The following is a 24,054-nucleotide window of genomic DNA, read 5'->3' on the forward strand; positions in this document are numbered from 1 at the left end:
CAGGGCATCACGAGCGACGTAGAGGTGAACTGCTGGCCGTGCACGGGGGGCCTAGAATCGGCAGTCCTGCAACTGCGACCCCTATTGCTACACCACTGCCATCATGGAAGAAGGCTTCTGTTCCCGGGATACCTCTCCCCAGTAAGGGTTAACCTCGCACACATGTTCTGAGCCTCCATAGCATCCACATCTGGGCGCATTCATCATCTCCTTCCCTTGTAGGACAGCGCTTCCTCCTTCATGGGAACCTGTTCTCACTCATCAAGGTGTCCTTAAGGAGGTGAGAGGGACGGCTGGATGTGCATTGTCCGCCACGTGTGTCAGACTGACATACGACACGCGTGTTCTGCACATGTGCTCACGATTAAGGCTATGGGAAGCGATGATCTTGCTATCGGACAGTCGGTTCAGCTCTTCCCCGCTGCAGTAAATCTTCTGTAGATGCTAACGCTCCGCAGGCGCGACGCTTTATAACATCCTTTGGCTTCTATGGAGCACACACATGTCACACTGCAGCACATGAAGCCGGACGGCAGCGACCTGCAAAGACGTCTGGTGGATTCTGGGGCTGCATGCCGCCATGTAGCTGGAATAGAAGCATCTCTCATGGGTCGCGGCTCCACCAGGAGGATGCTGGGAGGGTTTCTGTGATGACGCGCGGCACCTGTGAGGTCAGGCAGCTGCTGCAGGCTGGGATCCGACCTCCTTAGAAACCGCATCAAGGAGTCAAAACACAGCGACTCCAGGGGCCCTCCTGGCAGAGACGTATCGGCGAGGGTCCCCGTATAGAAGAGGTGGGGGGAGGGGGATCAGCTGTACGGCGCGTGGAAGCAGGAAAATCCTCATGTACTTTTTTTATTAACCTCCTCCCAGATCCTCGTGTGCCGGGGACATAAAAACATGAAACACGCCAGGCCGAAGGAGCGTGGGGTCACACCGCAACGCCAAGACCACATAGACCAGCTCAGCCCACAGGATCACATAGGACAGGATTAGATACAGCAGCTGAGAAGATCATGTGATGCATGACGGGATTAGATATACCAGTTTAGGAGATCAGTATCTAAAATGCAAGGCTTAGATACAGCAGCTCTGAAAACAGTTTCCTACATGATAGGATTAGATACAGCAGCTCAGGAGACAGTATCACATGATAGGATTAGATACCGCAGCTCAGGAGACAGTATCACATGATAGGATTAGATACCGCAGCTCAGGAGACAGTATCACATGATAGGATTAGATACCGCAGCTCAGGAGACAGTATCACATGATAGGATTAGATACAGCGGCTCAGCAGACAGTATCACATGATCACATTAGATACAGCAGCTCAGGAGACAGTATCACATGATAGGATTAGATACAGCAGCTCAGGAGACAGTATCACATGATCGCATTAGATACAGCAGCTCAGGAGACAGTATCACATGATAGGATTAGATACAGCGGCTCAGCAGACAGTATCACATGATAGGATTAGATACCGCAGCTCAGGAGACAGTATCACACATGATAAGATTAGATACAGCAGCTCAGGAGACAGTATCACACATGATAAGATTAGATACCGCAGCTCAGGAGACAGTATCACATGATAGGATTAGATACCGCAGCTCAGGAGACAGTATCACATGATAGGATTAGATACCGCAGCTCAGGAGACAGTATCACATGATAGGATTAGATACAGCGGCTCAGCAGACAGTATCACATGATAGGATTAGATACCGCAGCTCAGGAGACAGTATCACACATGATAAGATTAGATACCGCAGCTCAGGAGACAGTATCACACATGATAAGATTAGATACCGCAGCTCAGGAGACAGTATCACACATGATAAGATTAGATACCGCAGCTCAGGAGACAGTATCACATGATAGGATTAGATACCGCAGCTCAGGAGACAGTATCACATGATAGGATTAGATACCGCAGCTCAGGAGACAGTATCACATGATAGGATTAGATACCGCAGCTCAGGAGACAGTATCACGTGATAGGATTAGATACCGCAGCTCAGGAGACAGTATCACATGATAGGATTAGATACAGCAGCTCAGGAGACAGTATCACATGATAGGATTAGATACAGCAGCTCAGGAGACAGTATCACATGATAGGATTAGATACCGCAGCTCAGGAGACAGTATCACATGATAGGATTAGATACCGCAGCTCAGGAGACAGTATCACATGATAGGATTAGATTCAGCAGACAGTATCACATGATAGGATTAGATACAGCAGCTCAGGAGACAGTATCACATGATAGGATTAGATACCGCAGCTCAGGAGACAGTATCACGTGATAGGATTAGATACAGCAGCTCAGCAGGCAGTATCACAAGATAAGGTTAGATACAGCAGTTCAGCAGACAGTATCACACAGGAGAAGATTAGATACAGCAGTTCAGCAGACAGTATCAGATGATAAGATTAGTATTCTGAGTGCAGAGCTGTAGATTTTCCTTATGCTTGATGTCTCCACCGCAGGCCGCTCTCACCAGGGGACCCTCAGATTCAGCTCCTCGAAGGCGGGCAGGTGCTCAGAGTGAACCGCACCAGGCTCTCCCACCAGGGCAGATACCAGTGTCTGGCATTTAATCACGCAGGTCAACAAGTCAAGGACTTCAACCTGAAGATCCTCAGTAAGTATCTTCAGAAACTCATTTCACTGTTCTTCAGTATTCGTCTGTCACCTACTGGACACACAGTGAATTGCATGCAGCAGTTTTACTCCAAAAGCAAAATATAGTAGAAATTGCTTGAATCTGACAATGACGGGATCTGATCTGTGCCGGATTATCAGATAGATTATAGAAAAACACATAAATCTCCAGAACTTCTTATAACACAACTGGGCTGTATTACTATAATCTAGGTCTCTTGTGCTTCTCCTAGCTCCCCCCACCGTCTGGTCATCCAACGAGACAACGTCAGTGGCTTCTCTGCTCCATGGCTCTGTAGAGCTGAAGTGTGAAGCAAAGGGGTCTCCACCTCCAAGCATCACCTGGTTTAAGGACAGACGTCCCATTGTGTCCAGCCCCAAATCCACTTACAGGGACAGCGGGAGAAGCCTGCAGCTTAGCAAGGTCCAGCTGTCTGATGCCGCCTTGTACACCTGCAGAGCCAATAACCATGCAGGCACTGTAGAAAAGTCCTATCTGCTGGAGGTTTATGGTAAGTTCTCCAGAGCGTACAGAAAGGATTCTTTACAGTAACAGCAACTTCATCTACATAATGGTCACGTTGGGGGGCTTTCAGACTTGGCAGAAAATTCCACCACAGACAGATCTGCCCCAAGATCTGCGTGTTTTTTAGAATTGCAGCAGATTTCACTCTTGGCGTATAATCTGCATATAAGATGTGCTGATCAGTCTGTGGTGGTATTTTCTGCCATATCTGAAGGCGCCCTTTTTGAAATCTTAATTTGACCTAGATTTTGGGGCAGATTTTTCCGTTGTGCACTGAATCCGCTACATGTGAACACACCTTAAGGGCTTATTCACACGAGCATATATCAACCGGCATTTTCATGGCTGGCCAATATATGCTACCATCTGATGCAAGGGCTTGGCGTATATGCCGTTGGGCAGGTGAGATAGCTTAGCTCTGCTAAGCTGTCTCCCCCTTCCCTTGCCGGCTCACCTCCTCTATCCTCCCCTCCAGCTGTTTGCAATGGGAGGGGAGGATGTGGGCGGAGCTAAGTCCCTCCCTGCCCTGTGTTCATAGCCAGCAATGGGAGGGGCATGGCGGAGCTTTGCTCCACACCCGCCCCCTCTCATTGTAAACAGCCGGAGGGGAGGAGAAAAGGGGGAGGGAGTTTAGCAGTCATGCTGCTAAACTCCCTCCCACCTCCCTTCTAGGGCTGCTGTCATTGGCTTCCATAGGAGGCTATGCAGCCGCTGTAGTCCAGACAGGAGGATAGTTTCAGGACTATCTTTCCTGCCCGGCTGGCCAATATAGCGCCGGTGCCTTTTACGCCACGGGAATACGCCTGTGTGATCTGATGCATTGGAATCCAATGCATGAGATGGTAGCGTATATTGTCCAGCCGTGAATATGGCGGCCAATATACGCTTGTGTGAATAAACTCTTAAGCAGATGTTACCCATGGAAACCCGGCAGATTTTCTGAACGGAAGATCAACCGAAAATTTATGGCAAATCCGCTGCTTTTTAAACATGACCTTAAAGAGTTTGACCACCGTACCACAAAAAGTTCAGCAATTTTCTGATACACAATGGGGCGTGGTTTTCTAAGATAAGTTCCACTGGAGTCAGATGCGCTAAATGTAGTAAGAGGCACAAGGCCTCTTTTTGAAAAAGTGATGAGGGTGCTTGCAAATGCCAAAAAGTCATACATTTACTTACGGCAGCTGGAAGCATGGCCTGACCTAATACTTCTCACAGCAGAGGGTTTGTTACAATTTTATTTAGTCCATAGAATCTTCAGTGAGTTAAAGACATCAGAAGCACAAATTGTTACAACATAACAGTGCAGATGAAATGTATCCGTTTGAAGTCTTCAGCTGTAAAGGCCCTTTTAGACACAACGAGAATCACACAAAAATCGCTCAAAGCCGTCTTTTGAGTGATTCTCGTTCTGTCTAAATGCAGGGACATTGTGCACGAGTCGTTGATCACTGAATTCTAGCTTGCTGCGCTGATAAGATTCTCTGTGCCTGTGTCCTGCTGTGAATTCACAGCGGGGACACTGGCAGTTAGAGTGGAGAAGAATACAGTTGTTTGTTTATGCAAAACAGCTGTATTCTTCTGTTAGTGGCTGCGGCTGTTTCTCGCTCCACCTGCATATTCTAAAGTAGCTACTATAAGGTATGCAAAGATAATCGCTCAAAACTGTCACTCACACTATTGTTTGAGCGATCATCTATCAGTGTAAATGGAGCTTAACAAACTCCTAGCTGTAGGAAGTATCTGAGCAGGACCATGCTCCCCCTCACTGTCAGCAAGCAGGTATATTGAAAATGGTGAGGAACTGTATCAGAAAGTTACAGAACTCTTCATTGTACAAACATTTATGAGTTTTAACGTAAATCCAGGTGCTTTCACATGGCGGATGTTCGAGCTGCCCTAAAATTTGTGCCAAATGTTGACACATATATTGAAGCATATTTGTAGCTGCAGTCTGCTGTGGATCCGTGCATGTCACACACCGATGGTGCGGAGTTTGATCTGGACTTTAACACAGATTTTGGTGCGGATTCTCCACTGCAGCAAATCCCCATCAAGTCCGTTGCGTGTGAACGCTTCCTGAATGTATTTCTTCTCCTTCCTCTTCAGTTGCCCCTCATATGGAAGGAGCCGGAGAGAAACCCCTGACCATTAAAGCCACATTGGGAAATCCATTGGATTTAGAGTGCTCTGCCACCGGTCATCCTCCTCCTGTCCTGTCCTGGCTGAAAGATGGACTTATGGTGTCTGAGAGAGATGGACTGCAGATCAAAGATGGCGGCCGATCTCTGCATTTTTTGTCTGTGACGGAAGGTGCTCAGGGGGACTATACATGCGTAGCCATCAGTCTGGCTGGAGAGACCACCCTGCGCTACTCTGTGGAAGTTCTCAGTAAGACCTGGGCTGATACTCTGATGGTGTCTCTATCTCCTGGGGGGTAGTGATAGACACAGATAACAGACCCCGATTTATATTGGGGTCTGCAGGGGGATGCATTGCAGCATCTATCAGCGGTAAATGCAGGAGGAAGGCTGGCAGCTGATTGCAGAAACTAGTGATATTCCTAAACTGACCTTATTTTCTTATCTCTTGTCAGTTCCTCCCAATGTGCAGATCGGTGACGGTTCAGGACTCGTCACCATCACCGTAAATGACGCCCTGGATCTCTCCTGTTTTGTGACTGGACACCCGACTCCTAGAGTGTGGTGAGTGCAGGTCTCAATGTAACCCGACGGAGGGCCAATTGTAACATCAGACCTTCCAACCTTCAGAGAATGTAGCTTCTAAGCCCACCACTCTGTGACCCCTGAAATAGGGCTACTCTGTTCCCCCATCGAATCAGTAATGACTTACGTCCCTCAACCATTGATTGACTGCTGGCTGCCTATTACTATGAATATGGAGAGAGTGGCAATCATTGGCTGGAGGGCGGGGTGGGTGTGACTAGCTGCAGCTCTTGAATATGCAGGACTACTTCTGTGTCTGGCTGATAATAATAAAATGCAAGTTTCTCCCAAACTCCTGCACAGATCCACACTGCAGACATATCCCTGCAGTCAGTGTGACCGGCACTGCGTCACGGTGCGGTCAGTGAGGGCTGCCGAAAGATGGTAACAGATTCCCTTTAACCCCTTAAGGACCAAGCTGTTTTGTACCTTAAGGACCAGACACTTTTAAGGGATTTTACCCATGTGGCGGTTTTACTGCTCTATTTTTTTTTTCCTTTAGCTACCAAAATTATTTTTGCTGCGTTTTTTTTCCGTGACATATAGGACTATTTTTTAATATCATTTTCAGTGACTTTTTTTCAGTTTTTTTAGTTTTATTGGGGGTAACAAGCTAAATAAAATAATTTTTTTAACATTTATAATTTGTTTTAAAATTATTTTTATATTTACACTAAAATAAAGTATGGGAACGGGTTCCTCTATTTGTTTCGGACGTTTTGATATGGTTATGGTTTTGGTTTACAGGGCGCATATGGCGACGGTTTTTGTTGGCGTCTGCTTTGTGTTATTCTCTTTCTTATGTATGTATTGTTGTTTTATTCTGTTATTTTGTTTTACTTATTTATGTAATTGTGTTTTTACTATCTATGTCCCCCATGACGTCATATAAGACCTTTTTTTCCCTTTATTTGACACTTTCCCACTGTAGCTGGGGCGTCCATAGGAGCCCTAGTTACAGGGGAAAGCAACCCCTGTGGTGACATTAGTCACCTGCAGAGTTGCCAGGGTCTAAGTCTGACCCTCCAGCTCTGCAGTAGCAGGGAATCCCGGGAGGTCACATGACCCCCCGAGGCTCCCGTAGTGAAAGTACATGTTACTTTCACTTTCCCCATACAGTGCTCATTGAGCACTGCATATCGGGGAAGCAGAAGGCAGGAAGGGTTAAAAACCCCTCCTGCCTTCTGCTCCGGGTTATCAGCTGTGTTCCTGCCTCTGACTGATTGCAGAGGCAGGACACTTAGAGCACCGCCGTAAATTTACTGTGGCTGGTCCTAAACGGGTTAAGTTGCTAAGTTTTTCCTTTCAGTTTATCAAAAAAATAGTCGCTGGTTGATCAAAAGTCGCCCGGTGTAAAGTCCCAGTTGTTGTACTGAATTTGTACGGAGATCCCTCTATGAGCGATATCACAGCAAACCGCTAAGGAACAGTCAGCGCTCTGTGGGAAAGCAAATGAATGACTGGCGTTCGTACGCTTCAACGCTTTTCTGAGCGACTATCTGAGCGATGGCTGCTTTCTGTAAAGGTAACTTAAGGCCCATTTACACGGGACAAACTGTTCAGCAAACGAGGCCCGATATACATCCTAGTGAAGCTTGCTCCTGTGCTGTTACACAGGAGTGAGTACTGCTGGCATCGCCCAGAGCGCGGCCAGCATGGAGGCGGGCGGCTGGGGAGCGCTCTTCACTCACCCGCCTCCATTCACTGTAAGCAGATAGTCGTTCAGTGTTTGCATATATTTACCCAGGACGACTATCATCCCCCGGGAGCGCGTGGATTTAAACGTTAATCGTGACGTGTAAAAGGGCCTTTAAACCTGCCGTCTGTTTCTCAATCTTTTGTACAGTTGAATACAATCTATTGTTCTCTGTTATCAGCGGCTTCTAATTCTGAGTGTAGTTTTCCTCAGTGGGATAAGTTTCAGAGAAATTACTTGTCCCATCATTAACTATCTGGTCCTCTACATCTTTACTGCAGGTGGTTGAGGAATGGCTACCTGGTGGCGGATCAGGACGGGCTGGAAGTATTAGATAGCGGAAGAATCTTGTCCATCCGCCAGATACAGCCAGGACATGGCGGGAAATACTCCTGCAAAGCTGAAGGTGAAGCTGGGACAGCAGAGGCAGCCGTGGATGTATTCGTACAAGGTATGACCGTCACGGTGTTCCTCCTGCAGGAGCATTATTATATATACCCCCAGTATATAGTGTGATGCCTATAGACACCGCAGACCCCTCTTTCTGGAAATCAGGAGTCGTCCGATCTCATTTGTCCCACCCAAGCGATCTACTGAGCTAAATATGAAGTGATAGAGTTGGGAGAGGACGAGGGGGAGAAGCGGCGCCTGACTCTTGGGCGTACTTCCTGGCATCCCGGCTTCAGCATGGCATCCCGGCTTCAGCATCTCGGGGATGGACATTGTCCGTGGCTTCATTGGTAAACTACGTACTGCAATAAATAAAGGCCGCACTGTGGTAGCAAATACCCAACTGTGCACCATATTGTTACGGCGTGGGATACTGATGGGTAATGTACTCCTAAGGAGCGCATTGGCTGTACCCCAACTACCCAAAAGGATCCTTTTACATCATCGAAGATGACACAAAAAACAAAAGAGGATTTGGTGAAACAGCGGCTGATGCCACCGGAGTTATCAAAGGCAACTTGTGGCCAAATCATGACACCCGCACCCGGCGGTCCTCTGATCTGCCCTTGTAGGGTACCAGCCGCACGGCCACGGCCTCCAGCTGGTCGGTCCTTACAAGATCCCTAACCCGCAGGCCTTACACTGACTTCTGTCCTTTTTCCCAGTTGCCCTCCAGGGTGGGTAATAATGATAATCTGTATTGGTGCCAACATATTCTTCAGCACAAATCAGTCAAGAACGTAACGCTGGACAAACATCTTGAAGGAGGAACTATCATTCCTCCGGCAGCGGTTTCTCCCGGCTGCAGCAAACGCACGAACGTGCTTGTGTTCAGGGACACATAGTTATTCCGTATAATCCTCTCAGCGACCGAACGACGAATGATATTTGTTTACGTTTTGTTTGTTGTTAAGTTTAGGCACGAACGATCTTCCTTTAAAAGACCGAATTTAAACATGCGTAAACATGGCCACCGACAGGGCGACGAGCAATAAGTCGCCAGTCGTTTAGTTTCAGCTCACACAAAAATTGTCGCCAGTTCATCAGAAGGCATCTGGTGTCAGGGCGCAGCTGCTTGTATATGAATGGAGATCCCTCTAAGAACAATATCTCGACAAACAACTAACGAGCACCAAGCGCTCTGTGGAATGACTGTTGTTCCCACGCTTCAGCAACCAGTCTAAGCGATGGTTGAAAGGTATCCTTACTCTCATCCACCCTCCTAATTACCCCATCGTCCTAAGAACAATTGGCGCTGTTTCCAGCAGCTCTCCCAGCGCCATCTTATCTCCTCTATTCCTTCTAACAGCTTATAGGAAAATCACATCGCCCGCCCCCCCCCTCCCCCTCATGACTTCTTGCCCCGAGTTCCTGGACCTCGTTGCTCTTGTTACCTCTATATAGCACAATCCTAAAATTCTAACATTTTTCAGATTAGAGGGATTTAGTCCGTGGGAAGCAGTGGGGGTGCGTTTGGAAGCACATCTTTACACCAATGATATCTTGAAGAATTTGGCTTCTCGTCCAGGAGACACGCCTGGAACACACGAGATGTTTCATTAGAACTCTCTATCACACAAAGTACTCATTTCTATAATCACATCAGATGTTACCCTGTTTCCCTGAAAATAAGACCTAGCATGATTTTCCAGAATTTTTGAGGATGCAAAATGATTTTTCAGGCTTTTTGAGGATGCTTGAAATATAAGCCCTACTCCAAAATTAAGCCCTGCTAACAGTTAATTTAAAAAAGTCAATTTAAATAGTGTCCAGCCAGCTATACATGTAAAAAAGTTAAACCTTTTTGAACAAAAATTAATATAAGACACTGTCTTATTTTTGGGGAAACATGGTATTTATGTCTTTTATAATCTGATTATTCCAAAAAATCCCCGCTTATAATCAGAAAGAAATGGGCCCATAATATTAGAGCAATGCCATCTGAGCAGTGGGATTGTACCCTTACATCAACACCCAATGCACCGCAAGCCAATTGCACCGACTATCGCCATCTATGAACATGCAAACCCCCGAGAAACTTAAACCTTTAATAACACAAATTAACTTAATTCCTTGCTGAATAAAGCATTTGTGGCCGGTGCCACTCCGTTTGCAACCAATGCAAGTACCGAGTGGGAGGAGCCAGATCCCAATCATGGCGCAGCACTCTGAGCTGTAGCCCGCCCACTACCATCGTCCGACTTTGGTGATTGCCCAGAGCCAAAACACCCTGAGGACCTGCCGTGTAACTCGTGTCCCCCACATGAGGCTCCAGCCCTGCCTCGATCTGGTCTTGTTAAGAACCTTTTATTCGAAACGGCATTGGCCACATAATGCACAGCGAGCCACGGTCCATTCCTCAGTAATTCCGCATTTGCGGATTTTGATACTGAATTGAAAATGGCTTAAAACCTGCTTGCAATTCTGCATCAAAATCCGTAGTCAGACCTGCAGATGTCGGTGTCGATTGGGCTACGTCCTGTGGCGTAATTCTGTCCTGTGTGAAAGGTCCCTAACATGAAAACATTGCCACCAACACAAGTAGGACCCCTTTTACACGGGCGAGAAATCATTCAGATTCCCACGATTAACGAGAATCTCAACGATTATATTGTTCGGCCTAAATAGATGCGTGACTCAGCGGTAAATGTGTTCGTCGTTCAGTTTCTGCATAGCGGATCGGCCCGTATGAACAGGCAGTAATTCATCTACGAACAACTGCCTGTTTACTGTGAATGGAGGCAGCGGGTCGGGACGATTCCCGGTCCGCTCCACCTCCATTCACTGTGTTAAAGCACTGTAACAGTTGTTGCTGGGATGATGCATTGGGCATCTGAGCCCAACAGGTTGTCCCATGTAAAATAATAAGAATCTTTATTTGTATAGCGCCAACATATTCCGCAGCGCTTACATAGACAGGGGATACAGAAAGACAAAAGTACAACAATTACAGAACCACGGTTACATAGTAATCAGTTGGTGGAAACAATAGGGGTGCGGGTCCTGCTCCAACGAGCTTACATACTACAAATAATGGGGTGATACAGAGGGTAAAGGGGCTGGAGATGTGCATGGTATGGCGAGGTGGAGAGTGAGGGATGCTATACACAGACAATGGTCAGACATTTAGCCGTGTGACGGCAGAAACGGTGTGACTGCAGGAGCGGTTTATGATGGCTAGCAGGGATTGCAGTCAGTAGGTCAGGGAGCATGTTATCAGGCGGAGTACAGAGGGGTTTGTTTAGGGAATGCGGTATGCCTCCCTGAAGAGGTGCGTTTTTAGAGCACGCCTGAAGTTCTGCGAGTCCTGGATTGCCCGGGTAGCCTTTGGTAGTGCGTTCCAGAGGATCGGTGCTGCTCTGGAGAAGTCTTGGAGGCGGGAATGAGAAGTTCGTATTAGAGTGGTGCTCAGTCTGGTTTCGTTAGCAGAGTTGAGAGCCTGGGCTGGGTGATGGATTGAGATGAGGGAGGCAATATAGGGTGGCGCTGCGCTGTGGAGGGCTTTATGGATGAAGGTAGCGAGTTTAAATTGAATTCTGTATTTAACGGGCCGCCAGTGCAGTGACCGGCACAGGGCAGAGGCATCCGAGTAGCGGCTGGACATGAAAAAGCACCCTAATAGAATAAGAGGGGGGACCTTGACTACATCTACCCTGCCCCTTATGAACCCATACACCTCTCCCTCACCATATTGTTCCCTACTGAAGGGCCATTTTAAACGAGCTGGAAATCAGGATGAATATCATTCAGTGTAAATGCAGCCCCGACTGAATGGCGAACGAGAATTTGTTTGCTGCTTGTTCTTTGTTCATTTTCTGCATGCATAAAACTAAATAATGGATCGGCCCGTGTAAACAGGCAGCTGTTGTCCTGTATAAAAGTATCCTAAAGGCCCACTTACACGCAAAGATAACCTTTCAAACAATTGAAAGTTTTAACAATCATTTTGCATAAAGTGTTAATGGACACTAATGTGCATTAACACTTTATAATCTTCATTTGCATGTAAAAGGGCCTCCATGAGCTCTTTGCAGAGCCCATTCCACATGCTGGGCTCTGCACACAGCTGCATTGTTCTCGCACGGGCTGCCAACAGAATACAATGCAATCTCCCGACTCCCGTGGAGAACACAGTGTGCGGTCTGTTGAGAGATACTTTATCTCTCTGCAGCTGAAAGATGGATTTTAACCTCATTTTAAAATCATCATTCAGACGAAAAGTGCACGATGGCCGTGTTTACACACAACGATTATTGGTCATTTGCGGTCGTTTGAATGAATTTTGAGCGATAAATGTTGCGTGTAAATGGGCCTTTATACTCACTAGTTCTCCCTGTGGGCCACCATTATTTACCTCTTATTCCCATGTGAACAGAAGTGTTCACCCTCCTTCCCAGACCCTCTGGCTCCACTCACCATGCAGCCCACACCATTCTTTGCTTCTCTGCCCCCCTGACTCCTACTACAGCCCCTACCTTTCCCTGCTCCGCTTGGGCCTAGACCACCCCTTGTCGTCCATCTCTACAGCACAGTGTGTACAGCCCCCAGCGAGTCCGATGCTAAGTGTCCCAGCCGATCTCCTCGGCATGTTGTGGACACGTGTCCCGCTGGGCCGCCCTTGGAACGCAGCGATCCAGATTCCTTCTGCTCCATTGGTGCGCGTTCTTGGCTGGTTAGATGGCGTCCTGGGGATGAGCACATCGCTCTATCACGCCAGGAAACCCATCGCAGCGCCTTGGATAAGCAGCAGCGTTCCCGCCATGGGAGAGCTTGTTGATAGAATAAATACCGTTGCACGTCTGGAATGCGCCGTTTATAGAAAGCGCCATCCCTCGGCCAAACTTGCTAAAATGTGGGGAATGTGGAGCGGTTATCAGGGAGCGCGGCGAGGGGTCTGTTCTTACATGCTTCTCTGATTCCCAGCGCCCTAGTGTACATGTTATCAATATGTATGCTACAATTAACCCCTTCCCAACAAGTACAGCCAAGGTCAGGCGTCAGTGGATGGGGTGGGCTTGACATCTGACACCTTCCCACATGGCCAGGATCCATGATCACTCCGATCCTGGCTGCTTAACCATTTAGATGCCACGATCAGTAGTGACTGTGGCATTTATATGTTCTAACAGAGTCCTCCAGGCATGCCATGGATGTCTTCCTATTTGGCCCTGTAGTAGGGCGTAATAGGAAGACATTAAATGTACAATATAGTATGTTCTACATGAGATCAGACAATCACAAGTTCATGTCCCCTAAGGGGACTTAAAATAAAAAGTTAAATTAAAGGGTAACTAAATCTTTTACAAACTTCTGACATGTCATAGGTCCAAATGCTGAGACTATGGTGATGGCCCCGCCCCACAGTATTGTCAAAAAGGTAGGGCCGAGGGAGGGAAGATACACCCCAAGATGTCATCTCAGCCAGCTTCTGCATCTATATAAACCACTCCTTGTATAATATGGCCATATGTGCTCTCCAGGATGCTGCGTGCTATCTGTATATAGTGCAGTGAATGCACTGTGTTGTACGCCACTCGTGGGGAGCTGGGCGCCACCGGCGAATTCACCTGTCTCCCTGTAGGCGAGTCTGAGCCTGGTGACCCACAGAACAGAGTTATCGTGTCATTTATACCGCTCTGTGCCCGCAGGTTGTCCCAGCGATAATCGGAGGCGCTCGGGGATTGTTCTGGTCCGCCTGCCTCCATTCACAGTAAATAGGCAGTCGTTCAGCGGGTCGATACGTTGTTTGGTTTTTAATGAATTCTCATTCATCGTTCTGTTGGTGCGTGCATTCACACTGAATGACAATCGTTCAGATTCTCGGGGTGTTTGTAGGGTGCGCTTAAACCAGTTTTCCACTTGTAAACTGCAGATGGCTTGTAGTCAGGATATGTCATCAACAGTAGATTAGCGGGGTTCCATCGACAATCAGCTGTTGACTGGGCCGATGCACTTGTGTACTGAGATAATTTTTGCAGGAAGTAGACAGCTCAGCTTCTACTGCAGTGGGCAGGTGTGGTATTGCAGGTCGAGTTCTCATTGAGATAATTGGGAACTTTGCTTGCAATACCCTTACAGTAAAAACAGTGCTGTCTACTTCCTGCAGAAATCCGGTAAGTGCACTAACATGCTGGCTTGGAAAACAGCTGATCAGTGGGGGTCCGGGTAAAGGACCCCTGACAATTTTGAGGGTAGGCCATCAACCGTTTACAAGTGGGCAGCCCCTTTGTGGGCGCCTGGAATTAACCTGATAAAAAGGATCCAACATACCAGATTGCACCAGATTCATCATACAGCATGCACTACTCGGATCAGTTTGGCGCATCTTCATACGGCCCGCTCTAAGTGTACGTTGTCTATTAGACAGCATCAGTAAATTTGCCCCAATGCCTTTATTTATTCCAGAGCTCCCAATGGCCACCATTACTGGAGGCAGCAGCGTGTCTGCAAACCTGCGTGAGCCTGTGACCCTGGAGTGCAACGTGTCCGGTACCCCGGCCCCAACCGTGACCTGGTGGAAGGACGGACTGCAGCTACAAGCACGAGGATCCACACTGCAGGTAAGTCCCTTGTGGCCGTATTCTAGGTAAGTGGCCCAGTCCGTCGTGCAGCGCAAACATGGATTTTCCTCATGAAACATTTGCAGATTTTCCATTATGGCCCATTTACATGTAACGATTGTCCCTCAAAGTTAGTTCAAATGAACGAAAATGCGCGACAATCGTTACGTCTGAACACGAAGCCATCGCGCTGTTTGTTCGCTTTTCGTTTGTCGCCGAGTTTCATCGCTGGTTCGCTCTCTTCTCGCTGCGTCTAAACGCTCCGCTCTGCGTCTCACATAGAAATATGAAGCACTAAGCAAGCGATTCTCAGCGGAGATCTGCCTGTCTAGCGGTGGCGTCAGCCGCTCGTGCAGTCGTTTAAGCGAGAGTTGTCCCGTGTAAATGGGGCTTTACTTGGAGGATTACTGGTCAGCCGAGTGCTGGCGGGATTCATTCTACTCCGTCTTGTCATACGTGATCCGCCCCCTAGACTGCGCTGCGCTCACTTACGTCCTGGGATCTAGTGACCCCAATGCACGTCATATACTGCACACCTACATCTGCTCTCTTCTGACAGATCGCGGCGCTCGCCATAGATGATGAAGGTGTCTATATGTGTGTTGCTACGAATGATGCCGGAGAAGGAAGACATGCCGTGCTGCTGAATGTGCTCGGTGAGTGATGGGTTAAAGTATCACACTGGATGGGATTGGATACACATCTTGACAGGCAGTAAAGATGATGGGATTAGATACGGGAGCTCAGCAGACAGTATCTCACACAACAGGGTTAGCTACAGCAGCTAAGCAGACAGTATCACACATGGTAGGATTAGATACAGCAGACAGTATCACACATAGTAGGATTAGATACATTAGGCAGTATCACACATGGTAGGATTAGATACAGCAGACAGTATCACATATGGCAGGATTAGATACAGCAGACAGTATCACACATGGTAGGATTAGATACATCAGGCAGCATCACACATGATAGAATTAGATACAGCAGACAGTATCACATATGGCAGGATTAGATACAGCAGACAGTTTTTACAATATGGAGGCAAATAACGACATGCGGCTGTGATGTCATCTGTAACACGTCCGGAATATGGATCCATAGACATATTTAAATAAGCTTGTCTGAATCCGGCCTTAACTACAACAGACAGTGTCATACGTGACAGGCTTAGATACATAGCTGAGCCCAGAGTATCACACATGACGGGCTTAGATACATAGCTGAGCCCAGAGTATCACACATGGCAGGCTTGGATACATAGCTGAGCCCAGAGTATCACACATGGCAGGCTTGGATACATAGCTGAGCCCAGAGTATCACACATGGCAGGCTTAGATACATAGCTGAGCCCAGAGTATCACACATGCCGGGCTTAGATACATAGCTGAGCCCAGAGTATCACACATGCCGGGCTTAGATACATAGCTGAGCCCAGAGTATCACACATGACAGACTTGGATACATAGCTGAGCCCAGAGTATCACACATGACAGACTTAGATACATAGCTGAGCCCAGAGTATCACACATGACGGACTTAGATATATAGCTGAGCCCAGAGTATCACACATGACGGGCTTAGATGTATAGCTGAGCCCAGAGTATCACACATGGCGGGCTTGTATACATAGCTGAGGCCAGAGTATCACACATGACAGGCTTAGATACATAGTTCAGCAAAGAGTATCACACATGGCAGGCTTAGATACATAGCTGAGCCCAGAGTATCACACATGACAGGCTTAGCTGAGCCCAGAGTATCACACATGTAGATACATAGCTCAGCAAAGAGTATCACACATGACAGGCTTAGATACATAGCTCAGCAAAGAGTATCACACATGACAGGCATAGATCGCCATAACTAAAAGTATTATTTTGCTGTCCATCATTATTACTCTAGTACCTCCGAACATTGAGCCTTCGGATGTGAACCACACGGCGGTGGAGAACCTCCCGGCTACCTTGGAGTGCCTGGCATCAGGAAGCCCTTTGCCTGGTAAGCCACAGATGGGTACACATACGTGCGGCTCCTAATTCTGTGCGCACGGACTCTTGTCGCCATTTCTCATCACTGACTTCCGGGATAAGAGAGCTGAGAACATATCTGTTTGGTCTTGGCAGTCGTGTCCTGGTACAGAAGGGGGCAGCTGCTGTCTGCGGTGCCCGGCATCACCCTGCTAAACGAAGGCAGGACCCTACAGATTGAAAAAGTGGTCAGCAGTGACGCTGGAGACTATGTGTGTGTGGCATCTAACTCTGCTGGCCGCAGTGAATTGCTCTTCACACTGGAGGTTCATGGTGAGTGCAAAAGCTCCAGCTATTGTACAGAAGGATGTAGCATTGGGGTCCCTGGGACTACGCATCTCATCATTTCCTTCTTTTAATTTAGTGCCCCCCAGGATTGTATCCATGACGGATCTGGCCACCTTCCTGGTGAATGAGCGGGTCTGGCTGGAGTGTAATGCTACCGGTTTTCCCTCCCCAGCTCTTATGTGGCTGAAAGATAAAGTTCCTGTGTCCACAGCAAGTGCCGGACTGCGGGTCAGTACTGGGATCACCCCATAGCGATCGCCGTATGCTCCTTCATCATAGTTGACATCAATTGCATTATCGCCACCTGGTGGTGAAACTGTTAAATGCAAGTCTAAAATAATTTCCATTGTAAGACAAATCCATATGAACTAATGACAGACAAACAGCAACAGGCGGCATGTAACATGTATCTGAATCTCTCCGCCGATCGTCCTTAGAATGTTGTTGCTGCCGTGTATTATTTGAGACATCAGGTTTTTTTTCCTTCTCATCAGATTTTGGAGCAGGGAAGAATACTGTCCATATCTGCCGTTCATGTGTCCGACTCTGGAATATACACTTGTGTAGCGGTGAATTCTGCAGGCGAGGACAGCCAGACCACCGAGCTACAGGTGTACGGTAAGCATGCGGGCTCAAATGTTAACGACTCAGATACATAATTAAGCGGTAAAACACAATTCTAATACAATACAGAATAATCAATACTATAAAATGTAGAGGAGAATCCACTCATTGTCCGAAACCATCCCCCCCTAGAAGTAATCGGAATGGAATGAAACTTTCTATGTGTCTAGCTTGGATACAAGATGTGATACGGAAGGCATGGAGGGTCTAGTACCCTGTTGTACCGCCTCTAGCTTGGATACAACATGTGATAGGGGTAGGCATGGAAGCATGCAAGTTCTGTATGGTATCCTGAGGCATATCGCTTCACATTTTCTGTAACTGAGCCTCTAGATCATACAAACTCATAGGCTGTGGAAGTTGGCGTCCCAGATGGTCCCATATATGTTCTACTGTTGATAAATCTGGTAACCGGGTAGTCTCGGGAGTGTGACAATGTTGTGGGGGCTCCTGTGACCCCCTTGTGTGTGCGGCCGAGCATTATCCTGCTGGAAGCCGCCATGAGAGGAACACATGTGGCTGCAGGGTGTCCTGAACATATCGCTGAGCTGTCATTGTCCCTCGTACCACTACTAGGGGGGGACCGACTGTCTATGTGATGACCCCCAGAGCAACACACCAGCAGGGGGCAGTGTGCTACTCCACATCAAAGGCAGGATTGAGGCGCTCATCCCGAGGTCTTAAGACACGAACACGGCCGTCGTCCAAATTAAACCTAGATTCATTGTTTCATCGTTCACGGCACTAATGCAAACAAAGGTAATGGTGGGTGTCAGAGGCCGTACATGTAATGGGGGCTGCAAGACTAAATGTCCTTCAGCCAATCGCCTGGAAATGGTTCCGACAGACACCAGGGTGTAACGATGGCGCCCCCTGTCTCTGGATGGCGGACAACGAAACAGTTGGAGCTGCTGGTGCTTATCGGACGATCAGACACTCCTCTCTACTGGTGGTCTGTAGGGGGCGTCCTGAGCCTGGTCACCTTGTATGCCCCCATCCACTGGTCCCAACACCTCCTAACAGTCTGGTCAGACACTCCTCTCTACTGGTGGTCTGTAGGGGGCGTCCTCAGCCCAGTCACCTTGTGTGCCCCCATCCACTGGTCCCAACACCTCCTAACAGTCTGGTCAGATGCTCCTCTCTACTGGTGGTCTGTAGGGGGCGTCCTGAGCCCGGTCACCTTGTGTGCCCCCCATCCACTGGTCCCAACATCTCCTAACAGTCTGGTCAGACACTCCGCTCTACTGGTGGTCTGTAGGGGGCGTCCTGAGCCCAGTCACCTTGTGTGCCCCCATCCACTGGTCCCAACACCTCCTAACAGTCTGGTCAGATGCTCCTCTCTACTGGTGGTCTGTAGGGGGCGTCCTGAGCCCGGTCACCTTGTGTGCCCCCCATCCACTGGTCCCAACATCTCCTAACAGTCTGGTCAGATGCTCCTCTCTACTGGTGGTCTGTAGGGGGCATCCTGAGCCCAATCACCTTGTGTGCCCTCACACATCCACTGCTCCCTACACCTCCTAACAGTCTGGTCAGACACTCCTCTCTATTGGTGGTCTGTAGGGGGCGTCCTGAGCCTGGTCACCTTGTGTGCCGTCACACATCCACTGCTCCCTACACCCCCTAACAGTCTGGTCAGATGCTCCTCTCTACTGGTGGTCTGTAGGGGGCGTCCTGAGCCTGGTCACCTTGTATGCCCCCATCCACTGGTCCCAACACCTCCTAACAGTCTGGTCAGACGCTCCTCTCTACTGGTGGTCTGTAGGGGGCGTCCTGAGCCCGGTCACCTTGTGTGCCTCCATCCACTGGTCTCAACACCTCCTAACAGTCTGGTCAGATGCTCCTCTCTACTGGTGGTCTGTAGGGGGCGTCCTGAGCCCGGTCACCTTGTATGCCCCCATCCACTGGTCCCAACACCTCCTAACAGTCTGGTCAGAAGCTCCTCTCTACTGGTGGTCTGTAGGGGGCGTCCTGAGCCCAGTCACCTTGTGTGCCTCCATCCAACGGTCCCAACACCTCCTAACAGTCTGGTCAGATGCTCCTCTCTACTGGTGGTCTGTAGGGGGCGTCCTGAGCCCGGTCACCTCCAAGAGCCTCTTATAGGCCAAGGGGGGAATCACTTTTAGGACCTCAGGGGACAAGACCATCTTCTAATCCTCACAACTCTCATCATTGACATATCTGCCTGAGATGGAACTGCATGCCGAGTTGTGCAGCAAAACGACGACTTCTTCTGGGGTCCGGATGGGTTTTGACAAGAGTGTACAATGATCAGTAATATTTTGGGCGCTCCTCAGACGGCAGCCTGTACTCAGTCTCTTTCATACCCTCCTAAGAGCCAAGTATTTGCCTAGACAAGTTGTCAGTTCTGTCATTTCTGCTTCTGTCATTAATTACTCTTGCGCAGTGCCCCCGAGCATCCTGGGAGAAGAATTTAATACTACCGTCACCATTAATCATCCCATCACTCTGGAGTGTAAGAGCGATGCCATCCCACCGCCGACTATCAGCTGGCTGAAGGACGGACGGCCACTGCCTAAAAGGGGCGGGATCCGAATCGCAGAGAGCGGACGCTACCTGCAGGTGCAGCGCTGTGTGCTCTCTACTACTGTATCACACATGATGGGATTAGATACCGTGGATCAGCAGACAGTATCACACATGACAGGATTAGATACAGCAACAAAGCAAACAGTAACACAAGTGATAAGCTTAGATACGCCAGCTCAGTAGACGGTATCACACATGATTAGGCTTAGAGGCATCATCTCAGCAGTTGGTATTCCACAATAGGATTAGTAGACAGTATCACAAATCAAACATAATGAGCTTAGATTCATCAACTTAGAAGATAGTATCGCTATAGGCTTAGATACAGTAACTCAGCAAAACCGTATCACACATGATAGAATTAAGTACAGCGGCTCAGTACGTGGCATCCCAAATGATAGGTTTAGATACAGCAACTAAGCAAACAGTATGTCATGTGATAAGTTTAGATACACCAGATAAGCAGAAAGTATCCAACATAATGAGCTTCGATTTATCGACCTAGAAGATAGTATCCCTTTAGGCTTAGATACAGCCGCTCAGCATCCGGTATTATGCATGGTAGCATTAGATATCACAGCTCAGCAATAAGTATCACACATGATAGAATTAGATACAGTATCAGACATGACAGGATTAGATACAGCAGCTCAGCAGACAGTATCATACAGGTGAGGATTAGATACAGTATCTCAGCAGACAATATTACACATGAGAGGATTAGACACAGTATCTCAGCAGACAGTATCACACAGGTGAGGATTAGATACAGTATCTCAGCAGATAGTATCACGCATGATAGCATTAGATACAGCAGCTCAGCAGACAGTATCACGCATGATAGCATTAGATACAGCAGCTCAGCAGACAGTATCACACAGGATAGGATAAGATACGGCAGCTCAGCACATGGTATCACACATGACGGGATTAGATACAGCAGCTCAGCACATGGTATCACACATAATAGGATTAGATACAGCAAGTGAGCAAACAGTATCAAACATAATAAGCTTAGAAGACAGAATCGCACATGATAGACTTAGATACAGCAGCTTAGCATACGGTATCATACATGGTAGCATTAGATATCACAGCTCAGCTGACAGTATCCCAGAGGACTATATACAGTGGCTGAGCAGACAGTATCACATGTGGCAAGCTTAGATGCACCAGCTATGCAGTTGGTATCATGCATTTTAGGCGTAGATACTTCTGCTCAGAAGACCGTATCACACACAAATTAGGGTTAGATACAGCGGCTGAGCAGATAGGTAGGACACATTATAGATTTACGGGCTCAGTAGGCGGTATCACACAGGCTTAGATACAGCAGCCAGCCATGATTCTTTATGCATGGTGGCCGCTGTTATTAGCATTCCTATATAATCTATGATGGTAATAATGTGCGTTTCCTCATAGATCGACCAGTCGCAGCTGAGGGACGCAGGAAGATACACGTGCGAGGCCTCCAACGACGCCGGCCGTTCAGAAAAGCATTATAATGTCATCATCTGGGGTAAACGCTGTATGGGTGTGAGATACTGATGACACATCACTCTGTGGGACACTATCCCATATCCACCTAGAAGTATAGTAGCGGTACGCCTTACAGCTCGCCGTGCCTTCACTTCATACCTATCATTTGTCTCTTCTCCAGTTCCTCCTACATTCCCGGCCACCCCGGAGTCTCCCATGTCAGTCATCGAGGGGCAGCCCATCAGCTTTACCTGTGAGTGCCAAGGGTCTCCGCCTCCGGTGCTCACCTGGACCAAGAATGGTAAGGGCAGCTGTCATTATCTGTCACTACAAGGATCCAGTCGGGATCGCAGCAGAAAATGCTGCAAAACAATTTTTAAAAAGTGCTACAATTGTGGATTTTTCTTACATTTTCTCGCACTGAAGGAATGGATTAATAATGCAATAAATGCAGAACGCAACTGAGCGATAGAGCGCATCCCAGCTATATAACGCCACAGCAGACGATGCAGACCGCGTGCTGCCTGCTGGTTATATGCTGCTATGTCCCATTTACAGCATTAAATACCGCCAAATGCTGCAGAATCTCAGTGTTTGCATCGTTGCAGGGTCTCCCCTCATCGACGAGGAACGTGCTCAGGTTTCTGCAGGGGGAAGACTGCTGCAGATCAGCAGAGTCCAGATGTCCAATGAAGGAGCGTACAGCTGTGTGTGCAGCAATGAGGCCGGAAGCAGCCAGCGAGACTACCTACTGGAGGTCTACAGTAAGTCAGGGGGCAGCTACCGGAGGTCTACAGTAAGTCAGGGGGCAGCTACCGGAGGTCTACAGTAAGTCAGGGGGCAGCTACTGGAGGTCTACAGTAAGTCAGGGGGCAGCTACCGGAGGTCTACAGTAAGTCAGGGGACACCTACTGGAGGTCTACAGTAAGTCAGGGGGCAGCTACCGGAGGTCTACAGTAAGTCAGGGGACACCTACTGGAGGTTTACAGTAAGTGTCAGGGGGCACCTACCGGAGGTCTACAGTAAGTCAGGGGGCACCTACTGGAGGTCTACAGTAAGTCAGGGGGCAGCTACCGGAGGTCTACAGTAAGTCAGGGGACACCTACTGGAGGTTTACAGTAAGTGTCAGGGGGCACCTACCGGAGGTCTACAGTAATTCAGGGGGCATCTACTGGAGGTCTACAGTAAGTGTCAGGGGGCACCTACTGGAGGTCTACAGTAAGTGTCAGGGGGCACCTACCGGAGGTCTACAGTAAGTGTCAGGGGGCACCTACCGGAGGTCTACAGTAAGTGTCAGGGGGCACCTACCGGAGGTCTACAGTAAGTGTCAGGGGGCACCTACCGGAGGTCTACAGTAAGTGTCAGGGGGCACCTACCGGAGGTCTACAGTAAGTGTCAGGGGGCACCTACCGGAGGTCTACAGTAAGTGTCAGGGGGCACCTACCGGAGGTCTACAGTAAGTGTCAGGGGGCACCTACTGGAGGTCTACAGTAAGTGTCAGGGGGCACCTACTGGAGGTCTACAGTAAGTGTCAGGGGGCACCTACTGGAGGTCTACAGTAAGTGTCAGGGGGCACCTACTGGAGGTCTACAGTAAGCGTCAGGGGGCACCTACTGGAGGTCTACAGTAAGCGTCAGGGGGCACCTATTGGAGGTCTACAGTAAGTGTCAGGGGGCACCTATTGGAGGTCTACAGTAAGTGTCAGGGGGGTCCTACTGGAGGTCTACAGTAAGTGTCAGGGGGATCCTACTGGAGGTCCACAGTAAGTGTCAGGGGGCACCTATTGGAGGTCTACAGTAAGTGTCAGGGGGCACCTATTGGAGGTCTACAGTAAGTGTCAGGGGGCACCTATTGGAGGTCTACAGTAAGTCAGGGGGCATATCTCATCCTCCTTTCTTCTTTTCCCATATCTTCTATGACTTGTGATTTCTCTTGGCATCCACCCAGTGGTTTCTTCAGCTTGGGGCGATGCCACGATTTATTAGTAATCCAGAAACTTCCCAGTGGCTAACTTTTTTACAAAAGGCGAGCATTTTCAGAAATCATTCTATAATCCTTCTCTCATCTTCCATCACCAGCTTTACCAGTAATAACCGGAAGCAGCCATGTCCCCAGGCAGATGTCCGTTCCGAGGGGAAGCCAGATCACCCTAGAGTGTATCATTAGCGGGAAGCCCACCCCATCAGTGACATGGCTCAAAGACGGCTTCCCGTTAGGGAGTGGACCAGACTTTATTTTGAAGAACAAAGGTCAGCAGCTGACCATAACCCGCGCACAACCGCCTCATTCAGGACGCTATGTCTGTGTGGCTGTGAATGCGGCTGGACAGTCAGATGTGAAATATGACCTCACGGTGCAAGGTACGATCTCCTTTACTGCTGATGACATTGAGTATCCTCTAAATTAATATTTATTAGCTACATTTGCATATTTGCTTAATTTTGCAT

At 48.4% G+C, this 24,054-nt stretch overlaps 1 protein-coding gene across 1 annotated transcript in view; it reads left to right on the top strand.

Annotated features, from left to right (window-relative positions):
* Positions 1-24,054, top strand: part of HMCN2 (hemicentin 2) — a 178,269-nt gene that overhangs the window by 88,463 nt on the left and 65,752 nt on the right. Inside the window, exons 30-45 of the mRNA XM_066580227.1 lie at positions 2,501-2,655; positions 2,909-3,187; positions 5,311-5,592; positions 5,798-5,906; positions 7,905-8,074; positions 14,479-14,633; positions 15,193-15,289; positions 16,545-16,640; positions 16,766-16,942; positions 17,034-17,185; positions 17,452-17,575; positions 19,986-20,161; positions 21,551-21,647; positions 21,789-21,908; positions 22,216-22,371; positions 23,686-23,967. Of these exons, the coding sequence (XP_066436324.1) occupies positions 2,501-2,655; positions 2,909-3,187; positions 5,311-5,592; positions 5,798-5,906; positions 7,905-8,074; positions 14,479-14,633; positions 15,193-15,289; positions 16,545-16,640; positions 16,766-16,942; positions 17,034-17,185; positions 17,452-17,575; positions 19,986-20,161; positions 21,551-21,647; positions 21,789-21,908; positions 22,216-22,371; positions 23,686-23,967 (2,627 nt within the window). The remainder of the gene's footprint in view (positions 1-2,500; positions 2,656-2,908; positions 3,188-5,310; positions 5,593-5,797; positions 5,907-7,904; positions 8,075-14,478; positions 14,634-15,192; positions 15,290-16,544; positions 16,641-16,765; positions 16,943-17,033; positions 17,186-17,451; positions 17,576-19,985; positions 20,162-21,550; positions 21,648-21,788; positions 21,909-22,215; positions 22,372-23,685; positions 23,968-24,054) is intronic.

Source organism: Eleutherodactylus coqui, chromosome 10, assembly GCF_035609145.1.
Source record: "Eleutherodactylus coqui strain aEleCoq1 chromosome 10, aEleCoq1.hap1, whole genome shotgun sequence".
In the NCBI taxonomy this organism is placed as follows: Eukaryota; Metazoa; Chordata; class Amphibia; order Anura; family Eleutherodactylidae; genus Eleutherodactylus; species Eleutherodactylus coqui.